Source organism: Lynx canadensis, chromosome B2 (assembly GCF_007474595.2).
Source record: "Lynx canadensis isolate LIC74 chromosome B2, mLynCan4.pri.v2, whole genome shotgun sequence".
Taxonomy (NCBI): Eukaryota; Metazoa; Chordata; class Mammalia; order Carnivora; family Felidae; genus Lynx; species Lynx canadensis.
The window spans coordinates 44,124,805-44,145,486 of NC_044307.1; the positions used below are offsets into that span (position 1 = coordinate 44,124,805).

The 20,682-nt window shown below is 46.4% G+C and overlaps 1 protein-coding gene across 2 annotated transcripts in view; it reads right to left on the bottom strand.

Moving 5' to 3' along the window:
- The window catches only part of CLIC5 (chloride intracellular channel 5), a 105,298-nt gene that overhangs the window by 36,866 nt on the left and 47,750 nt on the right, over window positions 1–20,682 (bottom strand). For both annotated transcript variants that reach the window (XR_003968859.1, XM_030315633.1), the window contains exons 2-3: window positions 12,419–12,528; window positions 8,525–8,650 (exon numbers count right to left, since the gene is read on the bottom strand). Coding sequence is in view for 1 of the 2 variants with exons in the window: in XM_030315633.1 (XP_030171493.1) it covers window positions 8,525–8,650; window positions 12,419–12,528 (236 nt within the window). In the remaining variant the exon portion in view is untranslated. The remainder of the gene's footprint in view (window positions 1–8,524; window positions 8,651–12,418; window positions 12,529–20,682) is intronic.

Here is a 20,682-nt window from a genome sequence, read left to right on the forward strand (position 1 = left end):
CTACAGATCTTTTGGGGGATCTTACACCTATCCTATAGGGCAGATGGGCAGAGAAAAGAGAGAAAAACAGAGGCCAGTGAGGTTAGGAGAGTTGCCTGGGGGGGGGGGGGGGGGGGTAGGACACAGTCTGTGGGCAGAGAGCCAGAAAAACCCTTCAGAGGGCCTGGGTGGTGCCCTCTACAGAGATGACCAAACAGCGTTTGGACAAACAAAAGGACTCTAATCAAAATTCTAGAGGAGTTTGTCTCTACACCAGGTGGGGTCCTTGAGGTTTCCCAAATCATATTAAAATAACCAGCCACTGCCAGGCTTGTGGTGATAATCCTAACTGTACTGAGCTAATTAATTCCAGGGGCCAGGGGATACTAAACACCTTGCCGCTGAAGCTTGGAAACCATTTCTCAAAAGAAAGGGTACCATTGGTCCTCTTCTGAAATATCCTTCCCACACACTTCTTTTTTTTTTTTTTTAATGTTTATTTATTTGAGAGAGAGCGGTGGGGTTGGGGCAGAGAGGGAGGGAGAGAGAGTATCCCAGGCACAGGCTCTGTGCTAAGCATGCAGCCTGACCAGGGGCTCGAACTCATGAACCATGAGATCACGACCTGAGCCCAACTCAAGAGTCAGACACTTAACCGACTGAGCCCCCCAGGTGTGCTTCCTTCGCACATTTCTTGTGTGAGGGAAAAAGATGTGGAAAGCACCAGCCTCCAACAGCACAAGTGTTTTCAGTGGTTTTATTTCCAGGCATGGAGACAGATTTGCAATGATCCAGCCTCTCACCTCTGCACAGTCTTTCATGTGAAGACAGAAGGATACATGAGGCAGCCCGGAGTTAGGACTGTTTTCTATTGGCTCTAAAACTGGACGAGGTAAGGTTGCTTGTGTGGGAATCCACGGCTTTGACCCCCTCAGCACCATCCAAGTGACCAATTCAGACCAATTTTTCAGAAATGTTATTTCACAAACATTTTATGCGTGCGACCAGGCAGGGGTGGACGGAGATGGGGGACAGATGCGTACTTACACAGTTATGTGGACCTTTGTGATCTCTGCATAAATAGCCGGCTACTGCTCACTGTTTGCTTCATGTTAAAAAGCAAAATGCTTTTTAAATTTCTTTTAATGTTTTAAGTAATGAACCAAAAAGTCTCTAAAAATTACTTGGGGAGAGGGGGGGGCAAAGGGAAGGACGGAAGGAAGGGAGGAAGGAAGGGAAGGAAGAAAGAAGGGGAGAGGGGAAGGAAGGAGGAAGGGAAAAGGAGGGGGAGGAGCGCGGAGAGGAGGGAGGGAGGGAGGGGAAGTCTTTCTTTCTTCTTCTCTCTTTCTTTTCTTTCTTTTTCTTTTTTTCTTTTTCTTTCCCTCTCCCTCTCTCGCTCTCTCTCTCTCTCCCCTTCCTTCCTTCCTTCCTTCCACTCCTCAAATGGCCCATTAGGTAAGACCGTCCACTCTTGGGCCATGCTAGGCGGCTGTTTAATCTCAGATATTGCTATCAGAAGAGTCCTCAGAAGGTCACTGGGTCCAGCCCTCTGCCATCAGGCAGATACAGAAGGCATTATGGTCCTCATTTTACAGGGAAAGCAACCAGAGACCAGAGAGGTAAAATGGCCATTATAAGGGCCCATGGATAATAAATGGTTGGGGGACCCTGAGAATCTGGCCTGCCCCTGGAGCAGTGTTCCTCATATTCAATCACATCACTTCTCTGATATCAGCAAAAGCTACATTGTATTGAGTGCCTGCTATGTGCCAGGCACTGTTCTAGCCCCTTTATGTGTATTCGTCATTTATCTTTACAAAACTTTTGCTATTATCGGGCTCATTTTCCACATGAGAAAAACGAGGCCCAGAGAAGTTAAGCAATTTGCCTGAGGTCACACGGCTAGGTAGCAAAGCTGGGATTCCAACCCAGGCAGTTTCACTTTGGAAGCCCAGCTCTTCAGGCCCTTGTCCTGTGGCCTCTCACGGACTCTACTGTTTACCCTTAAAGCCCCAAAGCCCTCCCTCCAGCCTGGCTGAGCACCATGAATGAAATCTCTCTGTTCACCTGCAGAGGGCGCTCTGAACAAGTTCAGCACACAGGTCTTCTTGAGTACACCGGGAATTATCAGATTCATCTGCTATAACTGCGGGCACAACACCGTTTCCTGCAAGATGCTAGGTAATCCAAGATACTGAACTTAGGATCAACCTTCCCTATTCTGGCCTTTGGATGTGGAATCTGGCATGCCCTTAGAACTGATTGCCTTATTGGGTGTTGTATGTAAGCGATGAATCACGGGAATCCACCCCCGAAACCAAGAGCACACCATATACACTGTATGTTGGCCCAAGTGACAATAAATTATATTTAAAAAACATTATTTGGGATCCTGAAAGAAAAAAAAAAAAGAATTGATTGCCTTTATAATTAATAACTACCAAGGGCTCTTTGTTTTTGCTTGATAAGGTAAAGAGAGAAGGGCCTGGAAAATGCATTTTCAGTGGACTATTTGTTTGGATTTGTTGTTTTACTTTGCTTTATGCCATCATTCGGTCAGACTTGAAACAATGTGACCATTTCTTCACAATCAGCGTGGGCCCAACATGGGTAGATAGAACCAAATCTAAGACAGATAACAAAGGGCCATGGTGGTAATACTGTCCAGTTTTCTAAGTACTATGATTTACTGAGATTTTACTGCATAGCTTACTGTCCCATTTGAAGTTTGTCTTTGTGAGAAATGTGTATCCAAATATTAATCTCACCGATTTCGGTAACTAGACTTGAGAAGGCTACTATCCAGGATGTTAAGTACATTCAATGCAGCTCCATATTTATACCATATTTTGTATATGCATAGAAGTGGGCTGGCTACAGAATACATTCTGTTTCTCTAAAAGGCTAAGTAAGAAATAGTGTTTCATTCATAGAAGCATCTTTGAAGGTTGTGATGTGGTCTAACGACAATCAGAGATGATGAATTGCTCTAACTCTGGGGTTAGTAAACTACAGCCCATGTGCCAAACTCAGCCCAATATCTGTTTATATACCTCTCATGAGCTAAGGATAGTTTTTAACATTTTTAAATGACTGAAAAAAATCAAAAGGAGGACAGTATCTTGTGACATGTGAAAATAATATGAAAAATAGTATTTCCGCGTTCCTAAGCTCTATCAGAACATAGCCACGTCCGTTCATTTCATGTTGTCTGTGGCTGTTTTCACTCCACAACAGCAGGATTGTGACACAGACTCTATGGCCCCTAAAGCCAAAAAGACTTAGTATCTAGCCTTTTACAGACAAGTTTGCTGATACCTGCTCTAACTGATGACAATTTCTCTCCATTCTATTTTTAAGAGATCGTATTTCAAATGCATCATCTCAGACAAGCACTTAAGTTTCATTCTGGGATGTAAAACAGTTGGCTTCTCATAAGAAAAAATTTTTTGTACATATTAGTGGGAAAAAAAATATATATATATGCTATAAATATATATATATATATATATATATATATATATGCGCTATGACTAGCTTAGGATCCCAACTGACATCTCACTTCAGAGACGACCATGCCACTGAGCAAAAGGGGCCCATACAATAAAACCAACATGCGTTAAGCATCCAGCAGGCCCTGTCTGTCCCTGGGGTTGGGGATACACTGGAGAAAGAAAGACAATTCTCCTGCCCTCATGAAGAGGCCTTAGCTGATTCTAGGGTCTCTCCTGACAGTTGAGTGTTGACCGTCCTTTTTCTAATCAGCTTAAAAGGGGATGGACCTCCTCTCTCCCTTTCCCTTTATTTCTGCTTCCTCACCTCACCAAATCCTCACTTGAGAAACAGGTTAATGCTTCTGATTCTTCTGATCTTTGTGTGCTGGCTTGTCTTGTCTCTTGCTAATTAGCAAATGATTTTTAGCGGTACACAGGGTCTGGCTTAGTCATTAAAAGACATCCCTTGGGATCTGTGGTTTTGAGACAAAGGTCCTTATGATTGCATCTGGAAAACAGTCACCAAAAAGGGAGACTGGCTTCTCTTTCTAATGCTTCAAGAGGCCATTTAATGAGCTCTTACTCAATGTCAGGCACTAGGCTAAGAAGTATTATCTTCGATGATAGCCCCATGAGAATCAACATTACGATCATAGTTTAGAGATTTGAGAATGAAAGATTAAATATCCACACGCTTCTCTGCATTTCCCAGCTTCTACCTCTCAGGCAGATTGGGGCCATGTGACTGGATTCTGGCCAATAGGATGAGAGGGTAAGTGATGTAACCACTCACGACCATGGCTTTTACAAACATTTGGTAAGGGGGTGCCTGGGTGGCTCAGTCGGTTAAGCGTCCGACTTCGGCTCAGGTCATGATCTTGCGGTCCGTGAGTTCGAGCCTTGCGTCGGGCTCTGTGCTGACAGCTCAGAGCCTGGAGCCTGTTTCCGATTCTGTGTCTCCCTCTCTCTTTCTGACCCTCCCCCATTCATGCTCCGTCTCTCTCTGTCTCAAAAATAAATAAACGTTAGAAAATAATAATAAAAAATAAATAAAACATTTGGTAGGAACCTTCTTACTTCTTCTCTGCTGAAGGAGCCTTGGAGGTCCCGTACTCCAAAGGCTACAATATGGAAGGGGGCCATACTGCCCCCTCGGACTTTGCTGGAGTGAGGAATAAACTGCACTCTGCTCAGCTACAGAGATTTTGTGGCTAATCTGTTACTGCAGTGTGGCACAACCCAGTGGTGTGGATTAGAACGCAAGTCCCTCTGACCCCAAAGCCCATCCTCCTGGCCACCGTGCCATCTGTGTTGGTACTGAGGCTGCTTCTCTACTTCCCAGAGGGTTGAGAAAAGCACTCTTGTTTTACACTGTTGTGAGAGATCCCTCAACACTTCTTAAACTCATGAATTCGGAGTGTTTCCCAATTCTGGCAATGTTCCAAATCCTGCTTACACCCAACGCGTTCTTGCTAGTTGACTGACCACATACTACGCCATGTTCCGTTATCTGTTTCCCCTCCTGACCTCTTAGCACAGCCATCTATGCACTAGGGTTATAACCAGCTCAGGTAAAGCGCTTTGAGACCCTCATGGGATCACAGAGCTTCTGCTGAAAGGCATTTTTGAGACTATGTAGTTTCACCCCCTTGTGAGAAAATGGGAGACAGGCTTGCCCAAGGCCATACAAACAAGCCCTATAGACAGGTGGCTAGAGTCTGGTCTCCTGCCTCTCAGTTCTGGATCCTCTGAATCCTGGCCATTCTACAGAGGTGAGAGGTGAGGCCCAGCATGCCTCGACAGCAATCGCCAACGCTAATCCCGGGGCTTCCCTGTTGAGCATTAACTGGGCCGGTCTTTGGGAAGAAATGGAAGTGAGTCTCATTTAGAAACTACTGGAGACTTCCTGAATTCCTTTTGACACCAAATGCTTTGTGGGACCAAATACCAAATATGATTTAAAAAAAAAAAAAAATGGTTGGAGTGTTTGCATGCGGTTTTTTTCCTTTAAAAAATAAAGCTAAGGGGAAAAAGGCTACCACAATGCCTTGGCTCTCTGGCAGCTTTTACAAACAGTGGTGTGATGAAAAACACATGGCAGAGCGGCATTCAGTGAACAGTTACGGGGGGTTTGCTGCCCCTAGAGAATCAGAGGGGCAGGCTGCACTTCTCCTGGGGCCTCCCAGATCCAGGCAGCGGGGAAGCCAGCAGGGGCTTGCGGCTTGTTGTGGGTTAGAATAGCAGGTCTCCCTTTGTGGTGCCGACGGTCCCGGCTAGGTGGCATTTAATGGAAGGTAACTGGGGCATCTGCCCCCGTCTAACCCATAGAAAGGCATCTAAAGGACCACTCTTCGGGGCTCTGGAGGGGTTGATGGTCTCATCGCTACGGCCTCCGTCTTGGTGGAGCTCGAGAGACAGGCATTGTAACAGTTTAGAGTTTCCGCTACTTGGGTGTGGTGGGTTGTTGCATCTCTGACGCACAAAACAGCATGGAGCAAGCAGAACTCCGGACAGGTAATGGGGGTGGACAGGGAAGAGAGGAGGCAGTGTCTGCGTCCAACCCCGCTTAGCTCTAGTTGGATCATGGAAATTTTTTAGAAGGATGAAACGATGACGAATCTGATGATGGTCCTCCTGTGGAAGAATGTACACGTGCACTGGAAGAGTGTAACTCCGGGGGTCTTATGGGCCCCGTTGGTGCCACTATGGATGTAGACAGGAGACCCCTGAGTAAGAGAAACAGCCTGGAGAAAGGCACAGCCGGTTGAGGCGGAGGGACCCTGGCTAAGGTGAGCATCTAGTGCAGGAGGGGCCCTCGGGTCATCCTTTCACACCGAAAGGGAACATCCGAGGGGGTCACAGCGCACGACTGAACCAGGAGAGCAAGCCGCAGCCCCCCGCGGGCCCAGCCCAGCGCTGCATACCTCCACCCGCGGGCCTGGCCGAGGACCCAGTAGGACCCGCTGCTCCCCACCGCTTCCATTTCGCGTTCCCCACTGGCCTTGACGCAAGTGGTCACTCCTGAGTGTGGGTCTCACTTCCCAAAGAAAATAGCTTCGCCCTGGACATCCCCTCCTGGGTCTCCCATGCAAAGTCTAAACCCTGTCTAGTTATTGCAAACAGCATGTATTGTCTCATGTGGGATTTCAAACCAGCACCAGCGAGGAGATGGGAGGCCCGAGGGAGGGGGGTGGCCCCTGAGCCCTCTCGGGCCCCTTTCAGCAAAGTGGCTGGCTGGTGTCCTGAGAAGGGGGGTATGGCTGATTTAATTAATGAGCTCATTCAAAGTCTACACTCAGCTGCTTCCAATGGGCTTGAGGCAGCTTTCCGCTCTCATCGTGAAAATCAACTGTCCCAACGTGAATGACAAAGAACACCGTTTAGGAGGAATGTAGAAATGTTAAGGCTTATTCAGAGCGTGACTGGGAGTTTTAATTTAACAGTGACTTGTTAGATGCGTGACCTTAGGCAAGTTACTCAACCTCTCTATGCCTCAGTTTCCCCAAATGTAAAATGAGGCGACTGGTGGGGCGCCGGGGTGGTTCAAGTCAGTTAAGAGTCCAACTCTTGATTCCAGCTCAGGTCATGATCTCAGGGTCGTGAGACGAGCCTGCTTGGGATTGTCTCCCTCCCTCTCTCTCTGCCCCTCCCCCACTCGTTCGCTTGTGCAAAAGCTCTCTGTCTCTGTCTCTCTTTCTCTAAATACACTTAAAAAAATGAGGCAACTGTAGCATCCATCTCGCAGGGCACACAGTTAGGGCTATACAAGTATTGATAAATAAATACAACTTTAAAATAAATGCAAGATGGTGATTTCCAGTGGTCAAATCCCAGTTATTTTATGTGCTAAGTAAATACTGAGGTCCTTCATACCTCTCTGTCCCCAGTTCACTGCCTCTGCCTTAGCTCAGCCACCTGGTCTGTCTTCCATGGGCTGATACCAAGTAGCTCCTCCTAATTGATTTCTCCACCTCCAGCTTTTCCATCCTCTGCCCTCCTGTCTCCCCAGCCCCGACGTAAGCCTGAAAATGGGCTCCAACCACTTTCGCTTCAAACTTCTCAGTGGCTGTCCTACAGGATGGAGTCTGTGCCTTGCCTATAGAAATCTTTTTCTAGTTAAAAGAAAACTGTGTGATTGTTTGAATCCCTGATTACAATGAAGTATAGCCAACAAGTCTAGTTCCCATCGATTTTCAGAATTCACCTTCCTTCCTTTATTCCTCTTTTACAGCTTGTCTACCCAAGCCTACAGTCAGCCCTCTGATCTCCTCCTTACCTTGTCCCCTGGGGCTGACTTCAGACCAGGGGTCAGTCTAGGGGCACTGGTGGCTTAGCGGGTTAAGCATCTGACTCTTGCCTTGCAGCTTAGGTGGTGATCTCATGGTTTGTGAGTTCGAGGCCACGTCGGGCTATGTGCGGACAGCATAGAGCTATACAGCTTACTTGAGATTCTCTCTCTCTCTCTCTGCCCCTTCCTCACTCTCTCTCCCTCTCAAAAAAAAAAAAAAAAAAAAAAAGATTAAAGAAGAGGAGTCAGTCTTTTTTAATCCTTGAACGTGGGCTCCAACCAGACCTCGTCAGGTTTGTGACTCCTATTCATACTTGGGTGTGGTTTTAAGTCACGGGGTTACCGCTCTCCTGGCTTATTCACATTTTGTCAGCCTCCCAGCTCTCGTTCTAAAATGGGGGAGCCTTTGCCCTCAGTTAGGGGTCTTTCAGGCAAAGTGAACTGGAGAGGACTCATTTAGGGGGACGGAGAGGGACACCCTTCAACTGGAGAGGACTCACTTAGGGCGACAGGGGGGACACCCTTCCCGGCGCTCTCCTTAGGAGGCATATCCTGTTCACAGGGGTATCCACCCTTGGAGTTGGACTTTGTGGAGCGGTTTTGAGATTGGTAGCCCTCTGGGGTTGAAAAGAGGGTCCTAGGCTCTGGATTGATGCGGCTCCGCTGAACATCTGCCTCCTCAAAGCTAACGCCGTGCTTTTTCTAGTTCCAACACAGACCCACCCCGGCCCGTCATCAGCTTCGGAAATTAGCAGCTCATTACTTTTCAGGAGTCAAGGTCTCCTCCAGGAATTCCTCAATCTTATTGACGTCCGTCTTCACGTCCCCGTTGAAAGTCAGGAAGGGCGGATGCGTGCCAGGGGCCAGGTTGTGCAGGTCGGCTGGCTTTCTGCAGAGAGATCGAGATTCAGGAGATGGCTTACATCAGGGCGCCTCACCTTCGGGGCAACCTGCGACTTGTCAACGACACTCCCTGGGCCGTCCAGCCTTTCTGTGGGCAGAACAGACGTGTGGTGGGGGGTGTAGGGCAAGGGAGGGTGGAGACAGCTCTGAAGGGATGTGGTGTGACAGCGAGTCTGTTGGGTGGAAGTCACGAGAGTAAGTCAAGCTGAAGGAACTGAGTCCTACCGAAAAATCAGAAAGGAATGGCAGGTGGCCGTCTAAATGAGCGCCAAGATGTTAACACCCAGGGCAGAGGCTGGGCTTTGCTTTCAAAAGTTCCTTCACCCCTCAGCTTAACAAAAATGCACTGTACAGAATCCCAAGCTTTAGCATTTTAAAAATTAATGAATCCAATCACACTTTTATGCTAAGAAAGATCTTCTGCACCATTAAGGATATGGGCCACAGGAGAGAAAGTGGCCTTGGGCTGGCCCGGGGGCCCTGATGGTGCCAAGGGCGTGTTTCCATGCTTCCACCAGCTGGCGGAAATGCAAGTGAGGGAGGAGGACCCGTCGATGCAGGGGGTGGTGGGTGGGGTGGGCATGAGGCAAGGAAACAGTAAGGGAGGGGAGGGACAACAAAAGACACTTCCCTGCGCAGGGCTGAACATCCGAGTCACCCCAAATGCTCCCGCAGAGCACACAACACATGTGGGAGTCGGGAGTGGAAAACACGAGAGGGAAGAACAGAAGAAAAGTACACAAGGGCGAAGAGGAGTCTGTAATGAAACAAATTCCTGGCGGGCGTAATCAGTTTGGGAGGGGACGGGAAGAATTTCAATTAGGGTGCTACTCCCATATCATTGCCCAAACACACATCCTCTCCAGCTGCATTGTGTGACACTTGGAACTCCTTAAGGCGGCTGCGACCAGAAGTATTTTTAAAATCTCATCTACTTGGTCCCTTTGTTTACTTGGTGCGTGTCCCTCATCTGGACAATGAGAGGACATTCTTTACCTGCTCCTCCTGTTCTCCAGAGCTGACACAGGCAGAAAATGCTTGGGTTCCTCAGATGGGAGGGGAAATCTATACCCATTGTATTTGTCAGCCACTACCTCTCTGTGGCTTAAGGATACAGAAACTGGGGAGCCTGGGTGGCTCAGGGGGTTGAGCGTCCTACCTTGGCTCAGGTCATGCTCTTGCGGTTTGTGAGTTCGAGCCCCGCGTCGGACTCTGTGCTGACAGCTCGGAGCCTGGAGCCTGCTTCGGATTCTGTGTCTCCCTCTCTCTCTGCCCCTCCCCTGCTCACGCTCTGTCTCTCTCTCTCTCTCTCTCTCTTTCTCTCAAAAATAAATAAACATTAAAAAAAATTTTAAAGACACAGAAATTATTTTTTTTTTCCTGTGACTGGAGAGAACAATGGCCTCTGGCGTCTGGCATCGCTAAGGAGTGCTGCCTATAGCTGTCACTGTTCAGGTGGACTTGGCCAGTGACCTGCTGGTCAGTTACGGTCCTCTGTCTTTGTTGACCCTCTTCAGCATTTATGGATGACACTCAACATTAGCATTTAATTCCATGTCACCAAGTCTAATTTATGGCCTATTTAATATAGATCAGCCCTCTTTTTCTGACTGCATCATCAGTTCCACAAGGGAAGGAACGATGCTAAGAACAGTCTGTGGGTGTTGCTCCTGATACGAGCCAGGCACAATAGTGGATGTAAATGCTTTCCATGGCCTGCCTCACTACATCCTCACAGTTACCCTATACAAGGCAGTGCTCTTATCCCTATTGTACAGATGAGGAAACGGAAGCTCAGAGAAATGAAGGGCCTTGCTCAAGGTCACTCAGCCGATAACTGGTGGTGCCAGGACAAGAAAGTAATATTCACTGTATCATACATTTAAAAGGTCCTTAACTCTTTGCTATATACATGTTTTCTTTCTTTGTCTCTTGTTTCTTTCCTTTTTTTTTTTTTTTTTTTTTTTTTGCAGTAAGAAAGTTTCCGTATCTTTTGGACTGGAGTTCTGATATTGCCTGGCCTACCTCAGTGGGTGTTGGCAGGGTCAGATAACAGATATGAGACAGCAATATAAGCATCTGAGGAATGCTTGAGGTGGCTTCCTTTCCCATTCTGATCCCCAGCCAAACCTGCAAGTGCACTTTCGCAGATGATAATCCGGGGGAGGGGGGCTGAACACCAGTCTGTCCATTCAGGAAGGCAGGAGAGCTTCCAGGAGGCCGAGGAAACATGCTAGCCAGGGACTGGAGGCCAGAGGGGACAGGGCAAAAGGCAGTCCAACCTGACAGAGATGGAGAGGCCACGGAGAGAAGCATCGGGAAACAACGTTGGGAAGGGCCGAAGATTAGACAGAGAGCTGCAGCTACATTTATTCCGCAGATGATGGGAAGGATCAGAAGGTTTTCTGAGTGGGGGAGCCACATGATTAAAGAACTAACTGGGGAAGAATAAGATTCGGATAATATACAGGATGGATCAGAAAAAAAGAGAACCCGGAAGGGAGAAGTCCAGTTGGAAGAACAAAGAAACAGTCGGGCTGGCAGTGGTGGGACCGGAACCACTGCTTTGGGCTTTGGGAGCAGATGAGAAGGCCCCAAGGTGAGCAACAGCACAGAGGGACAATGCCTTGCCTTTGACAACTGATTGACAATGGAGGTGGCAAAAGAAGGGAGCTGGAAACTCTCCAGTGCTTAGACAACGGAAGAACCCAGGAATTCAGGAGGGGAGCCCAACTCGAAGGAGGAACGACAGATAACAATTTTTGACACATAGATTTTATTTATTTATTTATCTTTTAATGTTCGTTTATTTTTGAGAGAAAGAGAGAGTGCTTGAGCAGGGGAGGGCCCGAGACAGAGAGAGAGAGAGAGAGAGAGACAGAGAGACAGAGAGAGAGAGAATATGAAGCAGGCTCCACACTGTCAGCACACAGCCTGACATGGGGCTCGATCTCACAAACCTGAGCTGAAGTTGGATGCTCAAGCGACTAAGCCGCCCAGGCGCCCCTCAATTTTAAAGTGATACTAGAAAATGCAAATGGAAATATCTCTAGATATTTCTAGATGGTAGGGTTCTGGGTATAGAATAATTTACACAAAAGCAACATGGAGAATATGCTAAACTGGCCAGGGAAGAAGGTAGAGGTGGATGATAAATGCTCAGAGAGTGAGCCTTGAGCTCACTGATAGGACAGGCGGAAGACAGGAAACAGGATGTAAGACTGAAATGCGTGTGGCTCCAGATAGTGAATGATGCCTGGTATTTTTAACAACCATTAAAACTGCACGAGTGACTCTCCGTCCCACCCTATGGTCCAGAAGGCTCACACTAAGGAATTCTAAAACTGGGGACAAAGCAGAGGAAATGGTCAGATCCCAACACCCCCTGGAAATTCAGCGCCTTACACCTGAAGTCCTGCTAGGGTCCCCCAGGATGGGGCACTAACACTACTGGAATGGTTGACTCCTGGATTTTTAGATATGCGTGCCCATCTCCGTGCCACTCACAGTTGCACATCCAATATCCATTCCTTCCTTCTTGCTACTCAAATCTTGTTAATTTGGGCAGAGAAATGTGCAGTCCCGGGTGTCTCTCCTGTAAGTGGGGGAGGGTCCTGAGACACCGTCTGGCCAATGAGGTGGGAGCAGGAGGCTGCTGGGAGCCATGGGCAAGCTGTGCCCCCCCCCCCCCTTCAGAGAAAGATCTCTGGTCCTGCAGCCAAAGGTACCCCTCATTAATACAGCATTTTTTTACCTTTTCAGATCCACGGTGGTGACGTTGAACACAACTCCTTTCAGCCACAGGATCATAAAGAGACGCTGAGAGAAGGGACAGTTGCCAATGCTTTCCCCATCGATTCCAGCCTAGAAAGAAGAGAACCAGAGTCTTGAATCGGCATGTACGTGTTAGCAAGAAGGAATATACAGAGGACTTACTAAAGCCATGACCAGTCTAACTTCAAAGGGCAGTTGCCCTATCTTACTGTTGTCTTCCTAATATCTTTGCAGGGCAATGCCTGGCACACGGTAAGGACTCAATCAATACGGACTGAACTGAATTTGAGTTCCCAGTATGGCAAGTATGTACTCATAAATTTCTGAAACCATAGAACCATCTCAGGGTAAAGGGAGACCTTCAACATCACATAGTCTAATATAAATGATGTTAGATCACCAACTTCTGTCCCCCCAAGTCATCATCTAGTTCATGTTTGAATATCTCCACTCACCAACAATTTATATCTCTCAAAGCAGTCCATTCTGAGGGTACTTCTAACAATTAGAAATACTTTTCTCTGGCTATACCGAACCCAACTATGTTCCTCCCTGGTTTACTCTGTTCTGTCCTTTGGTCGTTGCTCCATGGTATGTCATGAGTACAAGTACCTCAGACTTCAACCCATCTCTTTACATCCAGACAGCAGACTCAAAATTTTAATCAATAGCCCCCTTAGTACTGGTTCTTTACCTCAGTATCAAGAAGCCATTCGCTTGTTAAACTATTCTTTTACTCAATAACTGTATATTGGCCCTCGATTATGTGCAAGGCACTGGAGAAAATTACACAGGAGATTAAAAAATGCATTTGGTCAAGGAGCTTATGGCCTTCTGTGGAGTTGGCTGGCGGATAAGGCAGGAACACATATACAGTAAAACCTTGGATGGCAAGTAACCTGTTCTGTGAGTATGTTCTGCAAGACGAGCAAACATTTCTAATACATTTTAACTTGATAAATGAGTGATGTCTTGCCATACAAGTAGTACGTGATGCTGAACGTCACATGATCACAACTGAGCCTGTGGTTCTCTCTGTCTCTTTCTCTCGTTGCAGGATTGTGGGTGATCGGCTCCCATGCTCGGATGCTCAGTCTCAGGCCAGCGTGTGGCAGAAAATCAGTCATGTTTCAGAACGTTGGAAGGTGCCCCCAACTGGCACTAGTGTATGTTCTGTCACTTCAAAGCACCTATGCACGGTTCTTTGCGTTTCTACACAAGAGGAAGCTCAGGAATGTTTTGCTTCATTGTAGGTCAGGCTGCCTGCGGATATAGCCCCTTTCCTCTGCTGCCTGATTGCCAGTTACATTAAATACAGTATATGACAAGTGTTTATTAATACTGTATTGTAGTCTACATCCAAGTGAGCGTATACAATGGCCCCCATGCAGAAAAATATTCCATTGAGCCAATAGATAGCAGTGATTCCATTAGTGATAGTGAAAGACGTCCTACACAGTAACCCTCCTCTCTCTTATCTCCCTCACACCCGCCAAGAAGGTTTTCAAAGGTAAGCGCAGGTCAATTTGTTTATTTTTCTTTATATTTGGTATTTTCTTTATTATTTTGTATTATATTACAGTATTGTAATCGTTCTTATACAAATATTTTTGGGTTGTGGAACCAATCATCTGAGTTTCCATTATTTCTTATGGGGAAGTTTGCTTTGATATACAAGGGTGTTTCTGGAACGAATTAGGCTCGCAAACCAAGGTTTTACTGTATAATGATAATAACAGCATTACTGAGTGTTTGCATAATTCTGCTCACTAGATGTCCCTTTCTCAGTACCTTCCTCAAAATAGCGTGGCTTTTTTGTTTTTGTTTTTTAATCAACTGAAAGGCAAGTTTCGCTTTATTTCTGAGCGGGCTACAGAGACGTGAATGTTATACGGAATTCATTTTCAGCACATCCATGAACAAACAAAAAGGTCGGGGAGCCGATCCCTGTGTGATTCGTTTCCACCGAGTGGTTTATGGGGCCCTGACACCTGGTGCCTAGAGGGGGAATCACCCACTCACTCCAGTTTGCTAGCAGCCGCCTTGGAAACCACGGCCCCAAGAGGTGGCTGGAGTGCCTTCCTCCAAGGACAGGGAGGGCCAGGGGAGTGAAGGCCCCCGGGCTTCCCGGCAAAGCTGCAAACAATCCAAAGGTCCCGGGATGGGGGCTTATTAAGACTTTTTTCTAAGGGAGGGAGAAAAAAAAATGCACTCCCAAAATGCAACGCGAATTTTCCCCTTTGAGGTCTGTTCAGCTGTGGCATTTGGGTGGGGAGGGGGTGACGCCGTCTTTCATACATGAGAGCCTAATTGTGTGCTTATTTCTGCCTCGCAAACTGCTCCCAGCAGAGGCTCAGGTTTATCGCGGAAAACTGGCGCCTTTGACGGTGTTGGTTGTAGGTAATTGCTATGAAATTACAGTTATTTTACCTCTCTCTTAACGACACCAAAAGCCCCATCCCTATTCAGTTCTCACTTTTCCTTGGTGCTGGAAACGGACCCACTCCCGAGCAGCTGAGACACCATGGGCTGCGTTATTCAAAAATCTGAAAGGTGGGAGGGCACGGCGTGGGCGCCACACCTACCCACAGAGCTAAAGTTACCGATAAAGCCACACTCCGACAGGCAACGGTGAATTTAATAACAGCTTGGTTTGCTAACTTGCGTTTATGATGTCAGCCCCCTAAGACCTTCCCAGGAAGCACTCACTCAACGGGTACCTGGTTCCTGGTCCTTTAAGACATCCTGACAAAGGAACTGTTCCCTAGGGCCGGTTACACTATAAGTGACAAGAATTAAAAAACAAAACCAAAAGTCATATCCATATACTGTCACCTGTTTTAGCTCTGGTGGGCGTGGGGAGGGGCAATGACAGGGAATTGAAGGAGGAACCAGTAAAATATTGGAATTCTTATTGGCTGGACAGAAAACTCATGTAATGGGAACAACTGATGTCTGCGTTGTCGGGCACTATTCGAAATGCTTCACGTATAATATGAATTCAGTTATTTCTCATGAGAAGCCTATGTAGTGGGATATTATCATCTTTTGCAAGATGTGGAAACTGAGGCACAGAGAGGAAATAACTGGCCTAAGGGTCCCTGGATTGAACCCAGGCCATCTGGCTCCAGATGCAGGGCTCCTGCCGCCACGCCTGTGGTCCAATCTGAAGACCCAGACAAGGTTAACAGGGTGGCCCCAGGTCACAGAGCTGCAGGTGACAGTGATCAGGCTGTACGCACACACCCCACCCTTCAGTCCGCGTGCACGCAGCTGTGCTGGAGGGTGCACAGGGTCCTGGCCTTCGCAGATCCCCCCATTTTCACTATTGTCCTAAACGATGATACTGGTTCCGGTAAATGAAAACTGCCAAAGGAGCAATAAACACAACATGGGAGGATTCTCAGCTTCCTCTTTCTTTTTCTTTTTTTTCCCTCTCTTTTCTTCTCCTTTCTTGTGGGAAGAACACCGAACACGAGATCTAGCCCCTAAGACACCCAGCGGACAATACATTACTGTTGACTACAGGCACGGCATTGCACAGCAGAGTTCCAGAGCTCATTGATCTTGCTCACCTGAAACTTTATTCCTGTTGAATAGCACCTCCTCGTCTCCCTCTCCCCCACCCTGGGCCCTGACAACCGCAGCTCCTCGCTTTGATTCTATGATGTTTACCATTTTCGTGACCTCACAGGAATGAAATCATGCAAGTAGGTGCCTTTCTGTGATTGACTTAACTCGCTTAGCCTTATGTCCTTGAGATTCCTCCCTGGTGTCAAGTTTTCTGAACTTCCTTCTATTTCAAGGCCTCTTAAAATAGACTTCACAGTTTCTTTAGGCATTCATCTGTCCGTGGGCATTTAGACTCTTTCCACCTCTTGCGTGTTGTGAACAGTGCTGCCCTGAAGACAAAGGTGTTCTACTATCTCTTCAAGATCCCGGTTTCGATTCTTCTGGATAAATATCCAGAAGGGAGACTGCTGGATCATAGGCAGTTCTATTTTTAGTTTTTGGAGGAACCCCATACTGGTTTCCACTGTGGCTTCTCCAAATGCACTCCCACCAACAGCACGCTTATGTCCCGATTTCTCCGCATCTTCCGCAATGCTGGTTGGGTCAGTGGGTTTTTTTGATGATAGCCATCCTAACTGATGTGAGGGGATATCTCGCTGTGAGTTTGATTTGCGTTTCCCTGATGATGAGTGACACTGAGATTTTTTCATATACCGGTTGGCTATCTGGATCTCCTTTGGAGAAATGTCTATGCAAGTTCTTAGCCCGTGTTTCAATCCGGGTATTCGTCTTTGTTGTTGTTATTGTTGTTGTTTCTGTTTTCCTACTGACTTGTTCAGCTTCTCCCTTTCCTCCTTGGCAGCTCACCAGTTATGCAGTCCACATAAACCGTGGTTAAACTCATGGGTTCAATGAAGGGAACTTGTGGCAACCACGCAAAACACAAACAGGGAACAGCCAGGTGAAACTCAATGGACTCCAGGCCCTGAAAAGTGTGAGGGAAAATGTGATGGATGGCCCAAAGAGGCTCTGAACAATGAGGGCAGAAGGCAGGCACAAAAGCAGTGTAGTAAGTTAAATAATGCCCCCCACACACACACTGAATCTGTGTCCTTCCAAAACCTGTAAGTGTGACCTTATTTGGAGATAGGGTCTCTACAAGAGGAAATTAAGCTAAGATGAGGTCATATTGGATTAGGGCGGGCTCTAAATATGACTTATGTCCTTATAAGAAGAGAACAATTTGGCCACAAGATATGCAAGGGAAGACTTCATGTGGAGACAGAGGTAGAAATTGGAGTCCCTCATCTACAAGCCAAGGAACAACCAAGGATTGCCAGAAACACCAGAAGCTAGAAGAGATGAGGAAGAGAATCCTTCCCTAGAGCCTTTGGAGAGCATGTGACCTTGCTGACACCTCGATTTCAAACCTCTAGCCTCCAGAAAGAATTTCTGTGTGTGAAAAGCCACCCAGTTTACGGTAATTTGTTATGAAAGCCTAGGAAACCAGTGCAAGCCAGAAAGTGTCAGGAGAACAGGGTACCACTGACGGCAATCTTCCCAAGTTCACAATTCTGCTTTGAATTTTTTTTAAATGTATCATTGATTTTTGAGAGAGACAGAGAGAGAGGGAGACACAGAATCCGGAGCAGGCTCCAGGTTCTGAGCTGTCAGCACAGAGGCCGACACGGGGCTCGAGTTCACAAACTGTGAGATCACGACCTGAGCCTAAGTCGGACACCTAACCGACTGAGCCACCCAGGCACCCCTCACAATTCTGCTTTGCCATGAGCCTAGTGCACATGCACAAAATCACCAGCCAACTATGACCCCAAAGTACTTCCCATTTCCTATAGTGAATGTATTTACTATAAGTTACACTCTACTATATTATATGCTATATATAATAGAACTTACATAATACCTAATATCGCATAAGATAATAACCGTATAATGTAATTATGTAGGTTGTATGAATATGCATTATTTTATGTGCCAGGTAGGTCATATTATACACTATGAGACATTGCCTTTCATATAGTCACTCCCTGTAAATGGTGAGCTTGGGTCCTCCCAAAACATGGGCCATGTTTTATTTACTTTGTCCTCAGCAACAAGAAGTGGCTGCATGTTGAGGGGAGGGTGGTACTACTCCCTTTTTATGGCTTGAGTAGCTCAAAATTCTGATGTTGGAACTCTGAAGAGTGTCCTGAGAAAGAAGTTCGGGCTGTATAACACACTATAGCAGGAGATCATTGTTCTAAACCCATCTCTGCCTCTAATTTGCTGTGTGACCTTGAGTAATGCAGCCACCTTCCTCTCCGCCTTCACCGCTGCACTCACAAATTCCTATAGTTTTATAAATTCAAGTGACTAGTGGAGATTTATTGAAGATAGCAATTCTCAAACATTGTGGTCTCAGAACTCTTTTTAAAATAATTTTTTAAATACTTCTATATTTTTGAGAGAGACAGCGGGTGAGTGGGGGAGGGGCAGAGAGAGAGGGAGACACAGAATCCGAAGCAAGCTCCAGGTTCCGAGCTGTCAGTGCAGAGCCCCACGCAGGGCTGGAACTCACGAGTCTTGAGACCATGACCTGAGCCGAAGTCGAATGCTTAACCAACTGAGCCACCCAGGTGCCCCAATGATCTCAGAACTCTTAGATGCTTTTAAAGATTGTTGAGAATCCCAAAGAGCTTTTGTATTTACTGTATTATAAATGAAAGCTAAAAAACATTTTAAATACTTATTGATTTAAACATAACAGTAATAATAAGAAACATACTGTATGTTAAAATAAATAACATATTTTAATATAAAGGAAGTATTTTTTAAGAAAAGAAATTGAGTGAGAAGAGCAGCATTGTTTTATATTTTTGCAAAATCTTTCATGTCTGACTTAATAGAAGCTGGCTTCTGCAATCTTTTGTTTTTGGTTGAAGTATAAAACGAAAATCTGGCCTCACTCAGATATGTAGTTGGAGACAGGAGGAGTAATCTAATAGCTTTTTCAGATAATTGTGGGCATTTTTCTTTAATGCCATACCGAAACTCGAGTGATAGTTTCTTAAAACCGAGTTGATAGGTGGAATTTGAAACCCTATCAATGAAGTTCTTCTGTTCCACTAAACCCCATTCATCTGTCTCGCACTATGAATGGATCTTTCACCCATGAATGATTTTTTAACATCACAAATTCGTCATTTGGAAAACAGCATTTCACCGAGTTATGCAGATCTTCCAAATGCTGATACGTTTCATCACACAATGTCAAAATATTTCATTCAGTAATATCACCACTGAGCTCATCGGAGAAGTTTAAGAGAAGTGGTCAAGTGCGTGGTAGCAGGTTATCGGTTTTCCAGTAGTCTACTGTTCTCTCGAAAGCTTGTGTTTTATCACTGGCAAGAAATACTGTCAGTTGTTATCCTCGAAATGACAGGCTCGTTTCATTGATTTTCCAGAGAACGTCTGGGAAACACCAAGCCTGAGGAGCCAGTTTGTCCGCCACTTGCTCTTTCGAGTAAAATCTCTGTTCCGTGAAAGAAGCGGCTGGTTCGGTTCACAACTCAATCACGAAAGTGCTATTCCTTAGAGGACCGTTGTGCTTCGGCACACAGCCCAGCGGCTTTATGTGCATTTCCAATTTCATCAGCCAGAACGTTTAAAAGACATGTACCCAAGGGTTGAGACTTTATTACGTTATATACTTTTTACTGCTTCATCAAGGACATTCATAAATGAGACTCTTTTTTTTTTTCTGCACCCACGTGACTCCTAACACTGTTTGTACCCCTGCCTTGATTTTTGCTCAAGCACTAGTAGCTTTTACTCATGAAATTTCAACCTCAGGGAGAAATTCTGTTACTTTGAAAATAGTCGTGACCTCCCAGAATCCCCGAAAGAGCCTCAACGACCCCAAGAGGCCACTAACAACGTTTGAGAATTGCTGATTTAAGCCCCCCCCCCCCCCCCCACGGACAGACCAGGTACATAGAGCTTTGTCTCCAGACAAAGAAGCAGCTGGTAATTGTCCAAAAGTCATGTGAGGGCACCAAGGTCCAAAAGAGGGAATGATTTTTCAGAGAGGTTCCAAGAAGGAGTGGCAGGAAATGGATAAATGACATTTAAGCTTGACAGACCCTGTATCATTGATGAGTTTATTGTCTCTCAGCTCCGAATGTGCCCCATAGGAAATGGACTCACTGAGCCTCTCACAGAGATGTGAGGCTTACCTAGCCAAGAAGGCTTCCTACCCCCGCTAATGCCTGGTTCCCACTGACGCCTGTGACACCACTGCTGACCACATGCTGCCACTCGAGCTCTGGACAGTGGCCGGTTGCTTGCCCAAGCAACTCCAGACCGGTTCTGGCCTGGCCAAACCAGTGAGCTTCTATGCATTTTGCTGGGCTGACTGTAACTTCTCCACTGAGATTTGAACCCCTTCCTTGGCTATTCTCCTTCAGCTCCGGAATTCTCATGTATGTTATGCTTACTCTCTTATCACGGTTAATACTTTTTGTGAACCTTCCCCTGTTTCAACTGCTCTGTGGTTTCTCTCTCCTGACTGGCCCCAGCCTCCTACAGATGCTTAAATGTCTGATACTTCAAAATGCAAGATTTTTAGGCTCTTTGATTCATTTAAAACCCAACAAGGTTGGGGGGCCTGGGTGACTCAGTCGAGGAAGTGCCCGACTCTTGATTTCAGCTCAGGTCACGATCTCACAGTTC